Source organism: Mesoplodon bidens (assembly GCF_964165515.1).
Source record: "Mesoplodon bidens genome assembly, chromosome: 9".
Taxonomy (NCBI): Eukaryota; Metazoa; Chordata; class Mammalia; order Artiodactyla; family Ziphiidae; genus Mesoplodon; species Mesoplodon bidens.
Window position 1 is genome coordinate 65,295,849 of NC_138166.1, and position 23,720 is coordinate 65,319,568.

At 47.1% G+C, this 23,720-nt stretch overlaps 1 protein-coding gene across 1 annotated transcript in view; it reads left to right on the forward strand.

Moving 5' to 3' along the window:
- EEPD1 (endonuclease/exonuclease/phosphatase family domain containing 1) overlaps positions 1-1,260 on the forward strand; it is a 117,258-nt gene extending 115,998 nt beyond the window's left edge. The window contains exon 8 of the mRNA XM_081243861.1: positions 559-1,260. Within this exon, the coding sequence (XP_081099987.1) occupies positions 559-758 (200 nt within the window). The 3' untranslated portion in view covers positions 759-1,260. The remainder of the gene's footprint in view (positions 1-558) is intronic.
- Positions 1,261-23,720: the final 22,460 nt, after the last annotated feature.

A 23,720-nucleotide genomic window follows, 5' to 3' on the forward strand; every position in this document is an offset into this window, starting at 1 on the left:
ACTCTCAACCACTGCGCCACCAGGGAAGCCCTCATTATTTATTAAACGTACCTCCTGCTTCATATATTTCTAAATCTTGACTTTAAAGATACCTTTACTTTCTCATAAACTTCTGTAACTTTCTCTTCTTTGTTCTTTTTGTAGAACTTCCTCCCCACGCCCATGCCCCCCCTGCCGCAGTGTCTTTGCTTTGTGAAATAGGACCTTCACTTTGCTTTAGACATCTTTGCAGGGCATGTGTCTCTGTGTCAAACACTTAGCCTTGCTGGTCAGATTAGAAGTGGTGCATAGGGAGGCGGGGGCCACCACACGTAGGCCGACGGGTCTGTGACTGGGCAGGAGGCCTGGACCCGGGGTAGTTTCAGGGCCTACATGGTAAACCCTCACTTGTGTGGCACATCCAATGGGCTGAAACAGCTCGTTTGCACAGACAAGCCGGCTGACTTGAGGGGTCTTGTCAGGCTTGCAGACATACAGCAATGGCCTCCAACCACCAGCCTGTGACCTCCACCCTGTCCCCCATCCTGATTTCTGGGTCTGTCTTCCCTCTGCCTCCAGGCCACTGGGCTGTACTGAGAGAAGGCCTCACGAACCCTTGGATTCCAGATAACTGGTCCTGGGGCGGAGTGGCTTCTGAACACTGCCCCGTGCTTGCCGAGTTTTACACGGAGAAGGACTGGAACAGGAAGGAGGGCCCTCGGAATGGCAACGGGGTCACCCTGGAGCGAAGTGAAGCCAATATTAAGCACGAGCGGTGATGACAGCAAATCAGTTTCCCACCCGCTGACCCTGGAGGCGACGAGTTCGCCCTTCCTGGTGAAGATGCAGATCCCGAACTGCCTGCCCTTTCGTCCGCGTTCTGACAGCGCCAGCGCCCGGGCCTTGACCCGCCTGCCTGCCTTGCAGATGCTTTTGGACTCTCGTGGGGGAGGGAGCACGTCGGGCCCTCAAGGTGCTGGATGGTCAAATCAGAAGCCCGTGGAGAACTGGAAAGCCTCTGATCTGTGGGTGCTGCCAACCTCAGCCGCTGCCCTGGGCTGGCCACCCCGCTGCCTGGACCTCAGCTCGAAGGGAACAGCAGTGGAGGCTGAAGGCAGAGCGGGACCTGCCCGGGTGACGCCGGGAGCTCCCGTTCCTGACCACCAGTCTGCGATGTGCTGGCTGCGAATTCCATAAAGCTTTTAACTTGAGCACTCTCCTCAAATGTTTTGAGTGATGATTTTTAGTTTTGTTTTGAAAAAATAAACAGAGATGAACGTGCCTGGCCTCAGCTAGAGCCTGGGGGTGGGTCCCCTGCTGTGTGTGTTTTGTGCCCCCTTCTGACGCCGCTGGGGGGGCTGTGGCCTGCAGGGCCCTGAACACGATGAACCCCGGGAGCTCCTTTTACATCCCCGCCTTGAGATCATGCAGACGCACCCGTCACACCCTCACTGACCCCCCCGAGACCTCTGTAAAATCTTTAGATTGTCTCCTCCCTCCCACCCCGTGCTTCATCCTCTTGAGCCCTCTGACAGACCGTCTGTTACCTTGAAGGACCATTTGTGCCTCCAGACACTGTGGGTTCCCTTGTGCTGGACAAGCATTCCATCAGAACGATCTCCTTTCCTCCTTCCCCACCCACTCCAGTTCCCCAGCCTGGTCATTCTCTACCCAGAGACCCCCCCTGCTGATCCCGAGGAATAACTGTTGATTCTGGATCCTCAGGAAGCTAAGCCCCGGAGTGTCAAGGGAAGGAGGGTCCTTCTTTGTGAGGGGTGTTGGTGGGCGGGGGGGGGGGCTGGAAGCGTGGGTTAACTGCCACCAGGCACCCTTTTCCTTTCCCAGGTTGGGTTCTCGCTTAGGTCCCCATGAGACCAGGATTGTAATGTCCATTTCACAGCCGAAGAAACTGAGGCTTAGAGAGCTTCCCCTCCTGAAGGTCACACAAACAGTAAGTAAATAGACGGGATCCACACTCAGTCCAAAGCCCATGCACACATGTCAACGCTGTGCTGCCGACACTGACATGTGAGAGTGTTAACGCTGACAGTGAACGTGTGGACCACCATCACCGCCAGTGGGAACCCAGTGGCTTGTTGGGCCCAGGGCCGGATGGGCAGTCAAAGGGGCCCGTTGTCGATCAAAGGCCACCTTTGGGGCCACCTGGCTCCAAGGATCATCACTGGTCGTGAGCACGGGAAGGAAGCCCCTTTTGGGGGGCTCTGCAGGTACCTGGGCATCAGCCATGCCCACTCCCAGGGGGTGTCTCTTCAGTGGGAGGGTGAGCAGTGCCCGGAGGCCCGGAACCTGTGCCGGCTGAGCCTTGGCCGAAAGCAGCCGAGTTAGAATGAGAAGTCGTGGCGGGTAGGAATGAGAAGTCGTGGCGGGTAGGAAGGGGTGTTCCCCAGCTGAGCTGACCTTTTTTGGTGCTTCCTCTAAAGTTAAAAGCTCTACCTGCATTCACCAGCCAGATGCCCCAAGTCCTTTGAGCCAGATTTTTGCAGCAAAACTGTGGGAAGCAAAGGGCTTCTTAAGTAAGGAGAGAGGGAAAGAAATCCAGTTAAACAGCCTTTGCAAAGGTCATTTGGTTTGAGCCAGAGGCTGGGGAGCTAAACTGCAGCGGCCATACCTGCTATAATGGAGTTTGCGCAGGACTCCTGCTTAGCCTTGGCTGGACGCAAACTCACACCACAGACACGGAGTGGGGGCACTTGTCACCCGAGGGCCCCAGAAGTGCGGTCATTGCTCGGTGGCCACAGGCCCGGGGTTTGGAACCAGCAGGCCTGGCTGCTGAGACCCAGCTCTGCCAGGTCCAAGGCGCGGCCCCTGCAGGTTGTACTTGTCTGGCTGAGTCCCAGGTTTCTAACCTATTAAACGAGGATAGAAGCCCTCAGGGTTGTGGAGAATAAATAACATCTACAAAGTCCTTAGCACACTGTCTGACCACAGGGCACAGCTCCACGGGGAACCGCTCCCCAGGACACACGGTGAGAGCTCAATAAGCAGCAGCGTTTTTTTTTTTTTAATTATTATTATTATTTTAGTTTTTTTGGCGGTACAGAGGTCTCTCACTGTTGTGGCCTCTCCCGTTGCGGAGCACAGGCTCCGGACGCGCAGGCTCAGTGGCCATGGCTCACGGGCCCAGCGGCTCCGCAGCATGTGGAATCTTCCTGGACCGGGGCACGAACCCGTGTCCCCTGCATCGGCAGGAGGACTCTCAACCACTGCGCCACCAGGGAAGCCCTTTTTAATTATTTTAAATTATTTATTGTTTACATTTTATCCCCAGAGTTCCCCTCAACTGGAACATGAGCTTTGTGGTTTCCCAACAGTGTGTCATCCTGGACTGTCCACTGGTCCAGCTGAGCTCTCAAAAAGAAGGATCCCCACCCAGTGGAGCCTGTCACGTGGACACTGATCATCCGGCCCGCATTCCACAGAAAAAGACCCAAAGGCCCCGTAAGGGTCCAAGACTGCACCTCACGGTTCCCCCCGGTGGACAAACTTGGTAGGACACTCAGTAAGTCATCTCCCAGGGACGGAACCTGTGATTTGTTCTATTTGAGTTGACAGGAGATGGCAGACTGACTCTGTCTTCCAGAAGGAGTAAAAGCCGGGCTCAGATGTGGCATCTTAAGTGGCATCATCGCTGGGCACACTTAGCCTTTGAAAGTCTCGGTTGCCAGCCAGGCTGCGAAATGATGGAGCCTTTCCCTAGTAGAGCTTTAGGCTGTGGAAGCAGCTGGCTGCCTGGCCGCCTAGTCTCCTCCCTGCCTGGGCCTGTGAGCCTTCAGCCCAGAGGCAGGATTTTCATAAAACTTCCAGAATTAAAAGCTTAAGTTTTCTAGAAGCGTTAAGATTAATTAATAATCAGATGGTCTATCTCTTCCCTCTTCCCCTGCACAGTAAATATGAGAGGATTGAGTAGAGCTTAAAATCCAAAGAATACTTAATTTACAAATTGTGGATAGTTGTTGAAGCTGGGTGATGGGAACATAGGAGTTCATGTCACTCTTCTTTCTACTTTTGTCTATGTTTGAAACGTTCCATGATCACAATGAAATAAATGCATAAATAATAAAAGGCCCAAGCCCCCTCCCCCCAAAAAAAGACATTGTTCGAAGATTTACTCTTTTTAACAGAATAAATACATTTCCCTGTAGACCAGGTGTGATGAAGTCCTCACAGCAGAAGTGAAAACACGTGAAGGAGATTAAGTCCTATAATTTCTTTTTATGCCACTCCCTGAAGCAGCATTTTGCTAGGAAGGAGTCACTGAAAGTGATAGAGTGTTTCATTCTAGAATGCAGAAATTAAAATATATGTATTTGGAGGGTAAATTAGAAGTACCAGAGAGAAGAAAGGGATAGTTAAAAGCCCTGGGGACTTCCCTGGTGGCGCAGTGGTTAAGAATATGCCTGCCAATGCAAGGGACAGGGGTTCGAGCCCTGGTCTGGGAAGATCCCACATGCGGTGGAGCAACTGAACCCGTGCGCCACAACTACTGAGCCTGCGCTCTAGAGCCCATGTGCCTAGAGCCCGTGCTCTGCAACAAGAGAAAAGCCACCACAATGAGAAGCCCACGCACCACAACCACGGGTAGCCCCAGCTTGCTGCAACTAGAGAAAGCCCGAGTGCAAGAACGAAGACCCAATGCAGCCAAAAATCAATAAATATAAATTTATTTTATTTTTATTTATTTATTTATTTTTGCGGTACGTGGGCCTCTCACTGTTGTGGCCTCTCCCGTTGCGGAGCACAGGCTCCGGACGCGCAGGCTCAGCGGCCATGGCTCACGGGCCCAGCCCCTCCGTGGCATGTGGCATCTTCCCGGACCGGGGCACGAACCCGTGTCCCCTGCATCATCAGGCGGACTTTCAACCACTGCGCCACCAGGGAAGCCCTAAATTTATTTTTTAAAAAAAGCCTCGGGCTGCTTTACATTCATCACACATGGTGCACCCACCAGGCTGGGCCCTGGAGGTGGGTGGGGGAGGGGGAGGGAGACCCCTGCCTTCCAGGGTCACTCGGGCACAGTCCTGGGCTGTGTGTGTCTGCAGCATGGCACCCCTGCAGCTGTAAGGACCTGGACGTGTGGGATCCCCAGTATTCTCCATTCTCCTCTTGGTGAGCCGGGAAGGGGGCAGCAGGGTCTCCCTGGAAGGGGCAGCCTGCAGGGATCTGCGTGCTAGGCCATTGGGAAGCTCGCCTCTCTCTCTCCCGGTCTGGGAAGCCTCTTGCAGAACCCTGACAAAGCGATTCATTCCTGCATCTTCCATCTTGTAAGAAAACCATGGGCCCCTTAATAAAACAGAACCCTGAGCCCCCAGGCTGGTGACGCCTGGAGACAGTGCTCCGTGGGAGAGGGCCAGTCCCTTGCAGCCAGGCTCTCTGCCCAGTCCCCTTGCTGCTGCCCCCTGGCCTCAAGGCACTCACCTGGGAGTGCTCCCACCCACCACACAGGTGAGCAGGTAAACAGCCCTCACCAAAGGCGCAAGGAGGCAAAGAAACAAGCCAGGGAATCGTAAACGAGCTTCCTCCTCTTCAGCTTGTGGGGGCAGGTGGGAGTCTCCCTGCCTCACCCCACCTGCAGAGGCCAGCAGCCCCTGCCCTTTAGGAAGACCCTTGGGTCAGTCTGGACACCCTGCAGGAAGTCCAGAGTGAGGACAGAGTGGGCACCACGAGGCCTCCTGCCCGTCGAAGGCTGTCATCCGAGTTCCCTCTACTGGCCGCACCTGATCCTTTTCCCCGGTTGATAGGCCCCGGGAAGAGCCCCGCCCCACGCACAGGGGTGCGTGGTTAGCCTAATTGCCGCTGAAGGTGGGCAGGCGCAGAGGGGTGAAGGTGGGAAGCGTTCCTGAGGGTAGGAAGGAAGGGCCCAGAGAGGAACGGGCACTGCCTGCGTCCTGGATGTCACAGCCTGGCCTGGTGACCTCCACAGCTAAGCTGAGGACATTCTTCAAGGATTCGAGGCCGATGCCGTCACCCCCATTCTACAGTAATCTACCTGGGCCTCACAGCTGGTAAGTGACAAAGTCGGGATTCCGACTCAGCTCTGTTTGACTCCAGAGGGCCTGTTTTTAAAGATCCTTAAGGGAAAGGCTCATATTTACGAAAAAACACAGGAAAACTTGTACAGGAGAGATATCAAGTGCTATGTGAATCAGAGGAAGGGTGTATGTTTTCACCTGGCGGCAAAGTTGAGGCGTCTTCCTGGGGAAGGTGTCTCTGAGCTGGGACTTGAATGGGCAGGACTGGAGATGTGGAGGGCGAGCGGGAGATGGCATTCTGGGCAGGGGACTGAGGACAAGGTGTGGAGGAGGGAAGGGTTCTATATGGGCCACTTTGGCAAGAGTTTATGACGTGTGGTGGGGAGAAGACTAAACGGAACGCGAGGCCAGATTTTTTGTTTGTTTTTTTTTTTGCGGTCCGCGGGCCTCTCACAGCTGTGGCCTCTCCTGTTGCGGAGCACGGGCTCCGGACGCGCAGGCTCAGCGGCCACGGCTCACGGGCCCAGCCGCTCTGCGGCATGTGGGATCTTCCCGGACCAGGGCACGAACTTGCGTCCCCTGCATCGGCAGGCGGACTCTCAACCAGTGCGCCACCAGGGAAGCCCCGAGGCCAGATCTTAAACGGCAGCTGGCTAAGGAGCTGGGAGGCTGTTCTGCAGGCTTTGTGCAAAGCAGAGGAAGAGGCTGCAGCCCTAGTGCACCGGGGAGCCTGGAAAGGAAAGTGCAGCTCTTCACACTGGTCCCTGAGGAAGGGATGAGGTTGGGAGTGGAACAGCGGTGGGCATGGAGGGGCGGGGACATGGGTCTTCCCCTGAGGAGCAGGCCCCTGGAGCACTTCCAGGGTGAGCTGGAGGCCCAGCAAGTTTGGGGGAACTGGTGGGAGGAGAGGAAGGGAAGCTCTGGGAGGGACTAAGAGCTCAGCTGTAATGGGTGTTATAGGCCCAGACTCCTGTTTAAATCCATCTGAAACGTATTACTGGTGTGACTTTGGGCAAGTTACTTGACTTCCCCTGAGCCTCAGTTTCCATATCTGAAAAATGGGGATATTTCTACCTACCTCGTAATATCGTCATAAAGATGAAATGAAATATTGGGTGTATGTGGCAAGCCTCCTCTTCCTCACCATCATCATCTGTGGTGGCCACGCTTCTCTGGGAGATGGCAGCATTGGGGGCTTCCCAGACCACTTCTCTGTGCCCAGATACAGTGACAGCCGTCAGCCAAGCAAGAGGAGGCCCCTTTGCAAGAACAACACCATAATGATGGACATGAGTTCAGACGCCAAGGCCTGCCCAAGAATGGGAGTGTGGGGAGACCCAGCCACTGCTGAGAAGCAGGCCACGGGCCTAAAAGCGGAGGTGGGAGGACCCTCATTGGGGAGGAGTTTGCTGAGCATAAAATAAGCCAACCGTGGCGATAGGGGGATGACCTTGACTCTCAGGGTCACACCACACAAGGCAGGTTTCACCTGGCACTTTCGGTTCTGAGGCGCTTAATGGTGCCGCCATAGCAAGCCGAGCTCCCATCAGTGGTCAGTGGTGGAAGAGGGGCTCTCGTAAGCACCCTGCCGCCTCCATTAGGATGAATTATGTAATTAAACGATTCTTGTTGCTGGTGGGGAGCACTAAGGACTCAGGTTTTACTGATGATGGTGATGACGAATGAAGGCAATTGGCCGGCCTTGTGTGATTGCATCAGAACCGGCTGCTTTGGACTGAGCCCAAGTCTGCAGCTGGAAGAGGGTGTCAGGCCAGTGGGCCCAGGCCCACTGTGTACCCTCTGCTAGTTTCTTTGCTCTGAGTTCAGAGAATGCCTGAAGTGGCATATTTATTTATTTATTTACTTATTTGGTTTTTTTCATTTTAAATGTTTATTTTATATTGGAGTATAGTTGATTTACAATGTTGTGTTAGTTTCAGTGTACAGCAAAGTGATTCAGTTATACATATACATGTATCTATTCTTTTTCAAATTCTTTTCCCATTTAGGTTATAGAATATTGAGTAGAGGTCCCTGTGCTATACAGTAGGTCCTTGTTGATTTGTCTATTTTATATATAGTAGTGTGAATGTCAATTCCAAACTCCTAACTTATCCCTTCCCACCTCCACCTTTCCCGTTTGGTAGCCATCAGTTTGTTTTTGAAGAGTCTTTCTGTTTTGTAAATAAGGTCATTTGTATCATCTTTTTAGAATCCACATATGATATTTGTCTTTGTCTGACACTTCACTTAGTATGATAATCTCTAGGGTCATCCATGTTGCTGCAAATGGCATAATTTCATTCTTCTTAATGGCTGAATAATATTCCATTGTATATATGTACCAGATCTTCTTTATCCATTCCTCCGTCAATGGACATTTAGGTTGCTTCCATGTTTTGGCTATTGTAGACAGTGCTGCAATGCACATTGGGATGCATGTATCCTTTCGGACCATGTTTCTCTCTGGATATATGCCCAGGAGTGGGATTGCACGATCATACGGTAGCTCTATTTTCAGTTTTTTAAGGAACCTCTATACTGTTCTCCATAGTGGCTGCACCAATTTACATTCCCACCAACAGTGTAGGAGAGTTCCCTTTTCTCCACACCCTCTCCAGCATTTATTTTAGACTTTTTGAAGATGGCCCTTCTGACTGGTATGAGGTGATATCTCATTGTAGTTTTGATTTGCATTTCTCTAATAATTAGGCATGTTGAACATCTTTTCATGTGCCTCTTGGCCACTTGTATGTCTTCTTTGGAGAAATATCTATTTAGGTCTTCTGCCCATTTTCTGATTGGGTTTTTTGTTTAGATATTGAGCTGTTTGTAAATTTGGAGATTAATCCTTTGTCAGTCGCATCGTTTGCAAATATTGTCTCCCATTCTGTGGGTTGTCTTTTCATTTTGTTTATGGTTTCCTTTGCTGTGCAAAAACTTTTGAGTTTAATTAGGTCCCCTTTGTTTATTTTTGTTTTTATTTCCATTACTCAAGGAGACGGATCAAAAAAAGATGTGGCTGCGATTTATGTCAGAGTGTTCTGCCTATGTTTTCCTCTAAGAATTTTATATTGATAGTATCCAGTCTTACATTTAAATCTTTAATCACATTGGAACTGTGAAGTGGCATTTTTAAACAGAGATTCCTGAGATGGCTTTACCTCTTAGCCAACAGGGCACCATCCCTGTTCTGTGCTTCAAGGAGTCCTATGAATTTTCTACACTATAAAATTCCCCCCATTCACTGACTCTAAAAGCCCAGGCACAGGGAGTCAAGAAAGGCCAAGACGAGGCCCAGCTCCAACCACAGGCTAGCTGGGTCCTGGGGGGCCACTTGTGAACTGCATTTCCCAGGCCCTCAGTTTCTATCCTGCTCTAAAGTGTTACATCTTACTGAGCAATCAAAGAAGGAGCATTTCTCTCCTGGGCAGTGGGGCTCCCACTTCAGTGCATGGAAGTATCTCCCTAGGAGCTCGCTGGCATGCAGGTTCCTCAACCCTGACTGTGGGAGTCTGATGCTGGAACGCTGATTAGGTCTGCCTGTGGCCCAGCTGGGTCGATGAAGGTGCCCCAAGACACACACTTTGAGAAATACCGATGTGGAGGGGACTTTGTTTAAACAGAGTGCCGAGAAATGTGGCTGAACCCACTATAAATAATACCCCAAGATAGAGATGGGGTGACTGAAGCTTCAAGAAATGCACTAGTTTATAAGAATTTTAGTGTGGCTTTCACTGACTAGGTAAGGGATTCCTTCCGCAGGGCTAATAACTACCTGGGTCTATGAAGGAGATCAACAGGGTGCTCAACACATGAAGGGTCAAAGGTGACACATGGCAGGAGAGCCACTGTGCCGGTGACTGTTTTATCAAGAGTCTGAGTCCTTGGCTTGCTGTCCCGATGGAGCTGGCAGAGAGGATCTTTCATTACTTTAATTACCAAACACAAGACCAGCTTTCAAAGACTGATGTGGGTAAATCCTTATTATTTCTAGAACTGGTAAGCAACTGGAGCTCTAGGAATTTTTCTGAACTTTTCTTGTGAATTTTTCTGAACGTATCATTCTTCATTTACTTATCCAAGTCCAAATTACCAGAGGATTATTTAGAAGTCCAATCTTTTCATATGTATCTCACAGAGGGGTCCTATGCACCTGCTGGCAAGCAGGCGTCAGACTGAGTGGTTTTGGTGCTGAGGCCAGCTGGTGCAGTGCATGCCTGGGAGGATGAGACCCGCCAGCCTTCACAGGCAGCTTCCAGCTGGACTCTGAAGGCAAGGGCCCCACTTCTCATCGGAAGCATACAGATGTTCATGTTCTCAAAGCATAGAATTGTCCCTGACAAATCTAGTCACACATCTAAGCCCGAAACACCTCAGGTGTTTCCCAAAGGCTCTCAGGAATCCCAGTTTATAGGAGATCTGTTTACCTGGCGAATGGGGTGAGAGGAGGCTAGACCTCTGTGTGGTTTCCAGTATTTTATTTGAAGATAAACCACAAGTTTAAAGGGTCTGAAGGCTGCATTGTCAGTAGGTGTCTTGGATCTGGGACAAAACCTGAAGACAGAGCTGTTGTGTATCAAAGCAAGGATGGTGTTAAGATGAGAAGTCATCAATTCCCTAGACTCACCTGTGTGTGATCCAGAAACAGTGGGGATCCCACGTTGTAGGTCATTGTCAGCTGCTGAACTGAGAAATCTCTTTGGCCAGAGGGTCTGGTGTCTTTTCTCTCTCATTTCTCTAAAAGGAAAACAGTGGTTTTCCTGAGAAGTGTCTTAGGTAATTATGTTAGGAAGCCGTGGTAAGATAAAATAGCATCTGAATATCAAATTGCTCACGTTTCACATAGATATTGCTTATTTGAAATAGACACGTTAAAATGTTATTGAAGATCTCTCTCAAGACTGTAAATAGTATATACTTTAGCACAGAATAGACTCTGTGTATTTATATACAGAGTATGTATTTTGCTTTTCAGCCCAACTCATCTCAAGGAATTTTATGACAAACTTGTCAGTGAGTGATTTAAATTGGACGAAGAGGAAGCAGATTTTGGAACAGGCCTGCAGGACACTTCAGAAGGCTCAAGCCTTCTCTTGAGCTCTTTAAAGATACATGAAAATTTTTCCTAGAAAAGTTATGTTTGCTTAAAATCAGAGTGTATAGGGTGTAGCTCCAAGGGTCAATCAGCGAGATTAATCATCTTGAGGGCCTCCAGCCTGAAAAAAGGAAACGAGTTGCAAGAGAAGGGGAAAAGAAGAGCTTGTGGTCCCTCTGCTGGACACTTGTGGAGTGGCACCCAGAAATTCACGCCAGAGCTCTTTCTGGTGCTCAAATAGCACACCATCAAGAGAACTAGATCTTCCAACACAAAAAAGAGCAACTGTTCTACTAAATCCAAGGTCAGTTTACATGTAAAATCCAAGCTACGTAATACAGTAATTAAGTAGGAAAATACTGTAAATATGATAGAGGTTATTTTTAAAAGGCAAGAAAACCAAATATCTGATTAATCTAAATTTTAGAGTTTACTCCTTAGGTCATCACATATTTGCTGCTCTTAAGAACTTTGATATATATGGTGTTGGGATTTTGTCACATTTAGCTCATCCCCGTGTCAGAGAAAAACCTCCAGAACTTTACAATCTCTTGAAATTGTCAGCCACTGAAATTCTACTTTAAAAAAAAATTGAAATATAGTTGACGTACAATATTATGTTCATTTCAGGTATGCTACATAGCAATTTGATATTTGCATACATTATGAAATGATCACCTCAGTAAGCCTAGTCCCCATACAAAGTTATTACAATATTACTGACCATATTCTTTATGCTGTACATTACATCGCTATGGCTTATTTATTTTACAACTGGAGGTTTGTATCAATACCTCTTAATCCCCTTAACCTATTTCACCCACTCCCCCAACCCCATGCCCTCTGACAACACTCATTTGTTCTCTATATGAGTATATTTTCATTTTTTTAAAATTTGCTTTGTTCTTTAGATTCTGCATATTGGTGAGATCATACAGTATATGTGTCTTTGTCTGTCTGACTTATTTCACTTAGCATAATACCCTCCAGTTCCATCCATGTTGTTGTAAATGGCCAGATTTCCTTTTCTCCAAGGCTGGATAACATTCCATTGCATATATATACCACATCTTCTTTATCCATTCATTGATTGATGGACACTTACATTGCTTCCATGTCTTGGCTATTGTAAATAATGTTGCAGTGAACATTGGGTGCATATATCTTTTCAAATTAATGTTTTTGTTTTCTTTGGGGAAATACCCAGAAGTGATATTGCTGGATCATATGGCAGCTCTATTTATAAATTTTTTGAGAAAACTCCATATTGTTTTCCATAGTGGCTACGTCAATTTACAATCCCGCAAACAGTACACGAGGGTTCCCTTTTCTGTACATCCTTGACACTGCTTGTTATTTTTTGTCTTTTTCGTAATAGCCATTCTGACAGGTGTGAGGCATTATCTCAGTGTTTTTTTGTTTTTAACATCTTTATTGGAGTATAATTGCTTTACAATGGTGTGCTAGTTTCTGCTTTATAACAAAGTGAATCAGTTACACATATACATATGTTCCCATCTCTCTTCCCTCTTGCGTCTCCCTCCCTCCCACCCTCCCTATCCCACCCCTCTAGGTGGTCACAAAGCACCGAGCTGATCTCCCTGTGCTATGCGGCTGCTTCCCGCTAGCTATCTATTTTACGTTTGGTAGTGTATATATGTCCATGCCACTCTCTCGCTTTGTCACAGCTTACCCTTCCCCCTCCCCATATCCTCAAGTCCATTCTCAGGTAGGTCTGTGTCTTTATTCCTGTCTTACTCCTAGGTTCTTCATGACATTTTTTTTCTTAAATTCCATATATATGTGTTAGCATACGGTATTTGTCTTTCTCTTTCTGACTGACTTCACTCTGTATGACAGACTCTAGGTCCATCCACCTCATTACAAATAGCTCAATTTCATTTCTTTTTATGGCTGAGTAATATTCCATTGTATATATGTGCCACATCTTTATTTTATTTTTTTATTTTTTGCTTTATAACAAATTTAATCAGTTATACATATACATATGTTCCCATATCCCTTCCCTTTTGCGTCTCCCTCCCACCCTCCCTATCCCACCCCTCCAGGCGGTCACAAAGCACCGAGTTGATCTCCCTGTGCTATACAGCTGCTTCCCACTAGCTATCTACCTTACGTTTGGTAGTGTATATATGTCCATGCCGCTCTTTCACTTTGTCATAGCTTACCCTTCCCCCTCCCCATATCCTCAAGTCCATTCTCTAGTAGGTCTCTGTCTTTATTCCTGTCTTACTCCTAGGTTCTTCATGACATTTTTTTCTTAAATTCCATATATATGTGTTAGCATACGGTATTTGTCTTTCTCTTTCTGACTTACTTCACTCTGTATGACAGACTCTAGGTCCATCCACCTCATTACAAATAGCTCAATTTCATTTCTTTTTATGGCTGAGTAATATTCCATTGTATATATGTGCCACATCTTCTTTATCCATTCATCCGATGATGGACACTTAGGTTGTTTCCATCTCCAGGCTATTGTAAATAGGGCTGCTATGAACATTTTGGTACATGACGCTTTTTGAATTATGGTTTTCTCAGGGTATATGCCCAGTAGTGGGATTGCTGGGTCATATGGTAGTTCTATTTGTAGTTTTTTAAGGAACCTCCATACTGTTCTTCATAGTAGCTCTACCAATTCACATTCCCACCAGCAGTGCAAGAGTGTTCCCTTTTCTCCACACCCTCTCCAGCATTTATTGTTTCTAGATTTTTTGATGATGGCCATTCTGACTGGTGTGAGATGATATCTCATTGTAGTTATGATTTGCATTTCTCTAATGATTAATCTGTTGAGCATCCTTTCATGTGTTTGTTGGCAGTCTGTATATCTTCTTTGGAGAAATGTCTATTTAGGTCTTCTGCCCATTTTTGGATTGGGTTGTTTGTTTTTTTGTTATTGAGCTGCATGAGCTGCTTGTAAATTTTGGAGATTAATCCTTTGTCAGTTGCTTCATTTGCAAATACTTTCTCCCATTCTGAGGGCTGTCTTTTGGTCTTGTTTACGGTTTCCTTTGCTGTGCAAAAGCTTTGAAGTTTCAGTAGGTCCCATTTGTTTATTTTTGTTTTTATATCCATTTCTCTGGGAGGTGGGTCAAAAAGGATCTTGCTGTGATTTATGTCATAGAGTGTTCTGCCTATGTTTTCCTCTAAGAGTTTGATAGTTTCTGGCCTTACATTTAGGTCTTTAATCCATTTTGAGCTTATTTTTGTGTATGGTGTTAGGGAGTGATCTAATCTCATACTTTTACATGTACCTGTCCAGTTTTCCCAGCACCACTTATTGAATAGGCTGTCCTTTCTCCACTGTACATTCCTGCCTCCTTTATCAAAGATAAGGTGACCATATGCGCATGGGTGTATCTCTGGGCTTTCTATCCTGTTCCATTTATCTATATTTCTGTTTTTGTGCCAGGACCATACTGTCTTGATTACTGTAGCTTTGTAGCATAGTGAAGTCCGGGAGCCTGATTCCTCCAGCTCCGTTTTTCGTTCTCAAGATTGCTATGGCTATTCGGGGTCTTTTGTGTTTCCATAGAAATTGTGAAATGTTTTGTTCTAGTTCTGTGAAAAATGCCAGTGGTAGTTTGATAGGGACTGCATTGAATCTGTAGATTGCTTTGGGTAGTAGAGTCATTTTCACAATGTTGATTCTTCCAATCCAAGAACATGGTATATCTCTCCATCTATTTGTATCATCTTTAATTTCTTCCATCGGTGTCTTATAATTTTCTGCATACAGGTCTTTTGTCTCCTTAGGTAGGTTTATTCCTAGATATTTTATTCTTTTTGTTGCAATGGTAAATGGGAGTGTTTTCTTGATTTCACTTTCAGATTTTTCATCATTAGTCTGTAGGAATGCCAGAGATTTCTGTGCATTAATTTTGTATCCTGCTACTTTATCAAATTCATTGATTAGCCCTAGTAGTCTTCTGTTAGCATCTTTAGGATTCTCTATGTATATTATCATGTCATCTGCAAACAGTGACAGCTTTACATCTTCTTTTCCGATTTGGATTCCTTTTATTTTCTTTTCTTCTCTGGCTGCTGTGGCTAAAACTTCCAAAAATGTTGAATAAGAGTGGTGAGAGGGGGCAACCTTGTCTTGTTCCTGATCTTAGTGGAAATGGTTTCAGTTTTTCACCATTGAGGACGATGTTGGCTGTGGGTTTGTCATATATGGCCTTTCTTATGTTGAGGAAAGTTCCCTCTATGCCTACTTTCTGCAGGGTTTTTATCATAAATGGGTGTTGAATTTTGTCGAAAGCTTTCTCTGCTTCTATTGAGATGATCATATGGATTTTCTCCTTCAGTTTGTTAATATGGTGTATCACATTGATTGATTTGCGTATATTGAAGAATCCTTGCCTTCCTGGAATAAACCCCACTTGATCGTGGTGTATGATCCTTTTAATGTGTTGTTGGATTCTGTTTGCTAGTATTTTGTTGAGGATTTTTGCATCTCTGTTCATCAATGATATGGGCCTGTAGTTTTCTTTCTTTGTGACCTCCTTGTCTGGTTTTGGTATCAGGGTGATGGTTGCCTTTTACAATGAGTTTGGGAGTGTTCCTCCCTCTGCTATATTTTGGAAGAGTTTGAGAAGGATAAGTGTTAGCTCTTCTCTGAATGTTTGATAGAATTCACCTGTGATGCCATCTGGTTTTGGGCTTTTGTTTGTTGGAAGATTTTAATCACAGTTTCAATTTCAGTGCTTGTGATTGGTCTTTTCATACTTTCTATTTGTTCCTGATTCAGTCTTGGCAAGTTGCGCTTTTCTGAGAATTTGTCCATTTCTTCCAGGTTGTCCATTTTATTGGCATAGAGTTGCTTGTAGTAATCTCTCATGATCTTTTGTATTTCTGCAGTGTCAGTTGTTACTTCTCCTTTTTCATTTCTAATTCTATTGACTTGAGTCTTCTCCCATTTTTCTTGATGAGTCTGGCTAATGGTTTATCAATTTTGTTTATCTTCTCAAAGAACCAGCTTTTAGTTTTATTGATCTTTGCTATCGTTTCCTTCATTTCTTTTTCATTTATTTCTGATCTCATCTTTATGATTTCTTCTGCTAACTTTGGGGTTTTATTGTTCTTCTTTCTCTAATTGCTTTAGGTGCAAGGTTAGGTTGTTTGTTCAAGATGTTTCCTGTTTCTTAAGGTAGGATTGTATTGCTATAATCTTCCCTCTTAGAACTGCTTTTGCTCCATCCCATAGGTTTTGGGTCATCGTGTCTGCACTGTCATTTGTTTCTAGGTATTTTTTGATTTCCTCTTTGATTTCTTCAGTGAGTACTTCGTTATTAAGTAGTGTATTGTTTAGCTTCCATGTGTTTGTATTTTTTACAGATCTTTTCCTGTAATTGGTATCAAGTCTCATAGCGCTGTGGTTGGAAAAGATGCTTGATACAATTTCAATTTTCTTAAATTTACCAAGGCTTGGTTTGTGACCCAAGGTATGATCTATCCTGGAGAATGTTCCATGCGCACTTGAGAAAAATGTGTATTCTGTTATTTTTGGATGGAATGTCCTGTAAATAGCAATTAAGTCCTTCTTGTTTAATGTATCATTTAAAGCTTGTGTTTCCTTATTTATATGCATTTTGGATGATCTGTCTATTGGTGAAAGTGGGGTGTTAAAGTCCCCTACTATGAATGTGTTACTGTTGATTTCCCCTTTTCTGGCTGTTAGTATTTGCCTTATGTATTGAGGTGCTCCTATGTTGGGTGCATAAATATTTACAATTGTTATATCTTCTTCTTGGATCGATCCCTTGATCATTATGTAGTGTCCTTCTTTGTCTCTTATAGTCTTTATTTTAAAGTCTATTTTGTCTGATATGAGAATTGCTACTCCAGCTTTCTTTTGATTTCCATTTGCATGGAATATCTTTTTCCATCCCCTTACTTTCAGTCTGTATGTGTCTCTAGGTCTGAGGTGGGTCTCTTGTAGACAGCATATATATGGGTCTTGTTTTTGTATCCATTCCGCAAGTCTGTCTGTTGCTTGGAGCATTTAATCCATTTACATTTAAGATAATTATTGATATGAATGTTCCTATTGCCATTTTCTTAATTGTTTTCGGTTTGTTATTGTACGTCTTTTCCTTCTGTTGTGTTTCTTGCCTAGAGAAGGTCCTTTAGCATTTGTTGTAAAGCTGGTTTTGTGATTCTGAACTCTCTCAGCTTTTGCTTCTCTGTAAAGGTTTGAAGTTCTCCATCAAATCTGAATGAGATCCTTGCTGGGTAGAGTAATCTTGGTTGTAGGTTTTTCTCCTTCATCACTTTCAATATGCCCTGCCAGTCCCTTCTGGCTTGCAGAGTTTCTGCTGAAAGATCAGCTGTTAACTTTAAGGGGATTCCCTTGTGTGTTATTTGTTGTTTTTCCCTTGCTGATTTTAATATGTTTTCTTTGTATTTAATTTTTGACATTTCGATTAATATGTGTCTTGGCGTGTTTTTCCTTGGATTTATCCTGTATAGGATTCTCTGTGCTTCCTAGACTTGATTCACTATTTTCTTTCCCTTATTAGGCCTTCTTATGGGTTTAGGCAGCCTCTGTGCTAGTGGATGGGGTTGTGTTCCTGTCTTGCTAGTTGTTTGGCATAGGGTGTCCAGCAGCTGTAAGGACCTGGATGTGTGGGGTCCCCAGTGTTCTCCATTCTCCTCGTGGTGAGCCTGAAGGGGGCAGCAGGGTCTCCCTGGAAGGGGCAGCCTGCAGGGATCTGCGTGCTAGGCCATTGGGAAGCTTGCCTCTCTCTCTCCCGGCTCTGGGAAGCCTCTTGCAGAAGCCAGACAAAGCGATTCATTCCTGCATCTTCCATCTTGTAAGAAAACCATGGGCCCCTTAATAAAACAGAACCCTGAGCCCCCAGGCTGGTGACGCCTGGAGACAGTGCTCCGTGGGAGAGGGCCAGTCCCTTGCAGCCAGGCTCTCTGCCCAGTCCCCTTGCTGCTGCCCCCTGGCCTCAAGGCACTCACCTGGGAGTGCTCCCACCCACCACACAGGTGAGCAGGTAAACAGCCCTCACCAAAGGCGCAAGGAGGCAAAGAAACAAGCCAGGGAATCATAAACGAGCTTCCTCCTCTTCAGCTTGTGGGGCAGGTGGGAGTCTCCCTGCCTCACCCCACCTGCAGAGGCCAGCAGCCCCTGCCCTTTAGGAAGACCCTTGGGTCAGTCTGGACACCCTGCAGGAAGTCCAGAGTGAGGACAGAGTGGGCACCACGAAGCCTCCTGCTCGTCGAAGGCTATCATCCGAGTTCCCTCTACTGGCCGCACCTGATCCTTTTCCCGGTTGATAGGCCCTGGGAAGAGCCCCGCCCCACGCACAGGGGTGCGTGGTTAGCCTAATTGCCGCTGAAGGTGGGCAGGCGCAGAGGGGTGAAGGTGGGAAGCGTTCCTGAGGGCAGGAAGGAAGGGCCCAGAGAGGAACGGGCACTGCCTGCGTCCTGGATGTCACAGCCTGGCCTGGTGACCTCCACAGCTAAGCTGAGGACATTCTTCAAGGATTCGAGGCTGATGCCTTCACCCCCATTTTACAGTAATCTACGTGGGCCTCACAGCTGGTAAGTGACAAAGTCGGGATTCCGACTCAGCTCTGTTTGACTCCAAAGGGCCTGTTTTTAAAGTTCCTTAAGGGAGAGACTCATAATTAAGAAAAAACACAGGAAAACTTGTACAGGAGAGATATCAAGTGCTATGTGAATCAGAGGAAGGGTGTATGTTTTCACCTGGTGGCAAATCTGAGGTGTCTTCCTGGGGAAGGTGTCTCTGAGCTGGGACTTGAATGGGCAGGACTGGAGATGTGGAGGGCGAGCGGGAGATGGCATTCTGGGCAGGGGACTGAGGACAAGGTGTGGAGGAGGGAAGGGTTCAGTATGGGTCACTTTGGTAAGAGTTTATGACCTGTGGTGGGGAGAAGACTAAACGGAACCCGAGGCCAGATTTTTTGTTTGTTTTTTTTTTGCGGTCCGCGGGCCTCTCACAGCTGTGGCCTCTCCCGTTGCGGAGCACAGGCTCCGGACGTGCAGGCTCAGTGGCCACGGCTCACGGGCCCAGCCGCTCCGCGGCATGTGGGATCTTCCCGGACCGGGGCACGAACTCGCGTCCCCTGCATCGGCAGGCGGACTCTCAACCACTGTGCCACCAGGGAAGCCCCGAGGCCAGATCTTAAACGGCAGCTGGCTAAGGAGCTGGGAGGCTGTTCTGCAGGCTTTGTGCAAAGCAGAGGAAGAGGCTGCAGCCCTAGTGCACCGGGGAGCCTGGAAAGGAAAGTGCAGCTCTTCACACTGGTCCCTGAGGAAGGGATGAGGTTGGGAGTGGAACAGCGGTGGGCATGGAGGGGCGGGGACATGGGTCTTCCCCTGAGGAGCAGGCCCCTGGAGCACTTCCAGGGTGAGCTGGAGGCCCAGCAAGTTTGGGGGAACTGGTGGGAGGAGAGGAAGGGAAGCTCTGGGAGGGACTAAGAGCTCAGCTGTAATGGGTGTTATAGGCCCAGACTCCTGTTTAAATCCATCTGAAACTTATTACTGGTGTGACTTTGGGCAAGTTACTTGACCTCCCCTGAGCCTCAGTTTCCATATCTGAAAAATGGGGATATTTCTACCTATCTCATAATATTATCATAAAGATGAAATGAAATATTGTGTATATGTGGCAAGCCTCCTCTTCCTCACCATCATCATCTGTGGTGGCCAAGCTTCTTTGGGAGATGGTAGCGTTTGGGGAGTTCCCAGACCACTTCTCTGTGCCCAGATAGAGTGACAGCCCTCAGCCAAGCACGAGGAGGCCCCTTTGCATGAACAACACCCTAAAGATGGACATGAGTTCAGACGCCAGGGCCTGCTGAAGAGTGGGAGTGCGGGGAGACCCAGCCACTGCTGAGAAGCAGGCCACGGGCCTAAAAGCGGAGGTGGGAGGACCCTCACTGGGGAAGAGTTTGCTGAGCATAAAATAAGCCACCTGTGGGGATGGGAGGATGACCTTGACTTTCAGGGTCGCACCGCACAAGGCAGGTTTCACCTGGCACTTTCGGTTCTGAGGCACTTAATAGTGCCGGCTGAGCAAGCCGAGCTCCCATCAGTAGTCAGTGGTGGAAGAGGGGCTCGCCTACGTGCCCTGCTGCCTTTATTGTGATGAATTATGTAATTAAACGATTCTTGTTGCTGGTGGGGAGCGTGAGGACTCACGTTTTACTGTGATAAGGAGTGCAGTTGGCCTAGAACGTGTCAAGCAGATAAGGAGGCCTGTGGAAAACAAGTGACCTTGACAAAGGCGGGGAGTGGGGGAGGGTTGGAGGGTGCGGGGGTTAATGCAAAAGGGACAGGCCCGGGAGCACTGCCTGCAGCCTCCTGCTCTCTGGAAGCTGCTTGGGAGGCTGAGTAGCCAACTGATCTGGCAGTGGCCCCAGCAGCACACAGACCAAGGAAAGCAGGTGGCAGAGGGCTGGAGTGGCCAGGCCCCCAGTCACTGCAGGCTGGGGCCTGGGCACAGCAAGGACGAGCTTTTTTTTTTTTTTTTTTTTTTGTGGTACGCGGGCCTCTCACCGCTGTGGCCTCTCCCGTCGCGGAGCACAGGCTCCGGACCCGCAGGCTCAGCGGCCACGGCCCATGGACCCAGCCGCTCCGCGGCATGTGGGATCCTCCCGGACCGGGGCACGAACCCGTGTCCCCAGCATCGGCAGGCGGACTTTCAACCACTGCGCCACCAGGGAAGCCCCAGGGACGAGCTTTGAAGGCAGAGGTGAGGTGTGGTCTGGGGCACCCTGGGGTCTCCATTCCTCCCTTCACCCCAGGGTAGGGACTGGAGGGGACACACTGTCTTCTCAGATCTGGGTGCCCAGGGGGGTCAGGTTGGGCGTCTCTCGGTGAGAGCAGTGACATCCATAGGCTAAAGAGCAGCAGGAGAAGAGGGCAGTGCCTCGTTCCCAGAGAGCTCGGTCCTGGTGCACAGGTGGTCCCAGGTAGCCTGGGCAGGAGGGAGACGGGGGAGAGAGAGAAAAGGCCCCCGAAGAGATTCCCCACCTGCTGGCATTCCCTTGCCTTTGGCACACAGGGCAGGCTGCAGTTGGTGCCTTTGGTTCTGGGGTGCCTAATAGTGTCTGCTTAGCAAGCCGAGCTCCCATCAGTGGTCAGTGGTGGAAGAGGGGCTCTCGTAAGCACCCTGCCGCCTCCATTAGGATGAATTATGTAATTAAATGATTCTTGTTGCTGGTGGGGAGCATTAAGGACTCAGGTTTACTGTGATGACGAATGAAAGCAATTGGCCGGCCTTGTGTGATTGCATCAGAACCGGCTGCTTTGGACTGAGCCCAAGTCTGCAGCTGGAGAAGGGTGTCAGGCCAGTGGGCCCAGGCCCGCTGTGTATCCCGCGCTAGTTTCTTCGCTCTGTGTTCAGAGATGTCCTGAAGTGGCATTTTTTATTTATTTATTTACTTATTTGGTTTTTTCATTTTAAATGTTTATTTTATATTGGAGTATAGTTGATTTACAATGTTGTGTTAGTTTCCGGTGTATAGCAAAGTGATTCAGTTATACATATACATGTATCTATTCTTTTTCAAATTCTTTTCCCATTTAGGTTATAGAATATTGAGTAGAGGTCCCTGTGCTATACAGTAGGTCCTTGTTGATTTGTCTATTTTATATATAGTAGTGTGAATGTCAATCCCAAACTCCTAACTTATCCCTCCCCACCTCCACCTTTCCCCTTTGGTAACCATTAGTTTGTTTTTAAAGAGTCTGTTTCTGTTTTGTAAATAAGGTCATTTCTATCAGCTTTTTAGACTCCACATATAAGTGATATCCTATGATATTTGTCTTTGTCTGACACTTCACTTAGTATGATAATCTCTAGGTTCATCCCTGTTGCTGCAAATGACATTATTTCATTCTTCTTAATGGCTGAGTAATATTCCATTGTATATATGTACCAGATCTTCTTTATCCATTCCTCTGTCAATGGACATTTAGGTTGCTTCCATGTTTTGACTATTGTGAACATTGCTACAATGAACATTGGGATGCAGGTATCCTTTCGGACCATCTTTCTCTCTGGATATATGCCCAGGAGTGGGATTGCACGATCATACGGTAGCTCTGTTTTCAGTTTTTTAAGGAACCTCTATACTGTTCTCCATAGTGGCTGCACCAATTTACATTCCCACCAACAGTGTAGGAGGGTTCCCTTTTCTCCACACTCTCTCCAGCATTTATTGTTCGTAGACTTTTTGATGATGGCCATTCTGACTGGTATGAGGTGATATCTCATTGTAGTTTTGACGTGCATTTTTCTAATAATTAGGGATGTTGAATATCTTTTCATGTGCCTCTTGGCCACTTGTATGTCTTCTTTGGAGAAATATCTATTTAGGTCTTCTGCCCATTTTCTGATTGGGTTTTTTGTTTAGATATTGAGCTGTTTGTAAATTTGGAGATTAATCCTTTGTCAGTCGCATCATTTGCAAATATTGTCTCCCATTCTGTGGGTTGTCTTTTCATTTGTTTATGGTTTCCTTTGCTGTGCAAAAACTTTTGAGTTTAATTAGGTCCCCTTTGTTTTTGTTTTTATTTCCACTACTCTAGGAGACGGATCAAAAAAAGATGTGGCTGCGATTTATGTCAGAGTGTTCTGCCTATGTTTTCCTCTAAGAATTTTATATTGATAGTATCCAGTCTTACATTTAAATCTTTAATCACATTGGAACTGTGAAGTGGCATTTTTAAACAGAGATTCCTGAGATGGCTTTACCTCTTAGCCAACAGGGCACCATCCCTGTTCTGTGCTTCAAGGAGTCCCTATGAATTTTCTACACTATAAAATTCCCCCCATTCACTGACTCTAAAAGCCCAGGCACAGGGAGTCAAGAAAGGCCAAGACGAGGCCCAGCTCCAACCACAGGCTAGCTGGGTCCTGGGGGGCCACTTGTGAACTGCATTTCCCAGGCCCTCAGTTTCTATCCTGCTCTAAAGTGTTACATCTTACTGAGCAATCAAAGAAGGAGCATTTCTCTCCTGGGCAGTGGGGCTCCCACTTCAGTGCATGGAAGTATCTCCCTAGGAGCTCGCTGGCATGCAGGTTCCTCAACCCTGACTGTGGGAGTCTGATGCTGGAACGCTGATTAGGTCTGCCTGTGGCCCAGCTGGGTCGATGAAGGTGCCCCAAGACACACACTTTGAGAAATACCGATGTGGAGGGGACTTTGTTTAAACAGAGTGCCGAGAAATGTGGCTGAACCCACTATAAATAATACCCCAAGATAGAGATGGGGTGACTGAAGCTTCAAGAAATGCACTAGTTTATAAGAATTTTAGTGTGGCTTTCACTGACTAGGTAAGGGATTCCTTCCGCAGGGCTAATAACTACCTGGGTCTATGAAGGAGATCAACAGGGTGCTCAACACATGAAGGGTCAAAGGTGACACATGGCAGGAGAGCCACTGTGCCGGTGACTGTTTTATCAAGAGTCTGAGTCCTTGGCTTGCTGTCCCGATGGAGCTGGCAGAGAGGATCTTTCATTACTTTAATTACCAAACACAAGACCAGCTTTCAAAGACTGATGTGGGTAAATCCTTATTATTTCTAGAACTGGTAAGCAACTGGAGCTCTAGGACTTTTTCTGAACTCTTCTGAATTTTTCT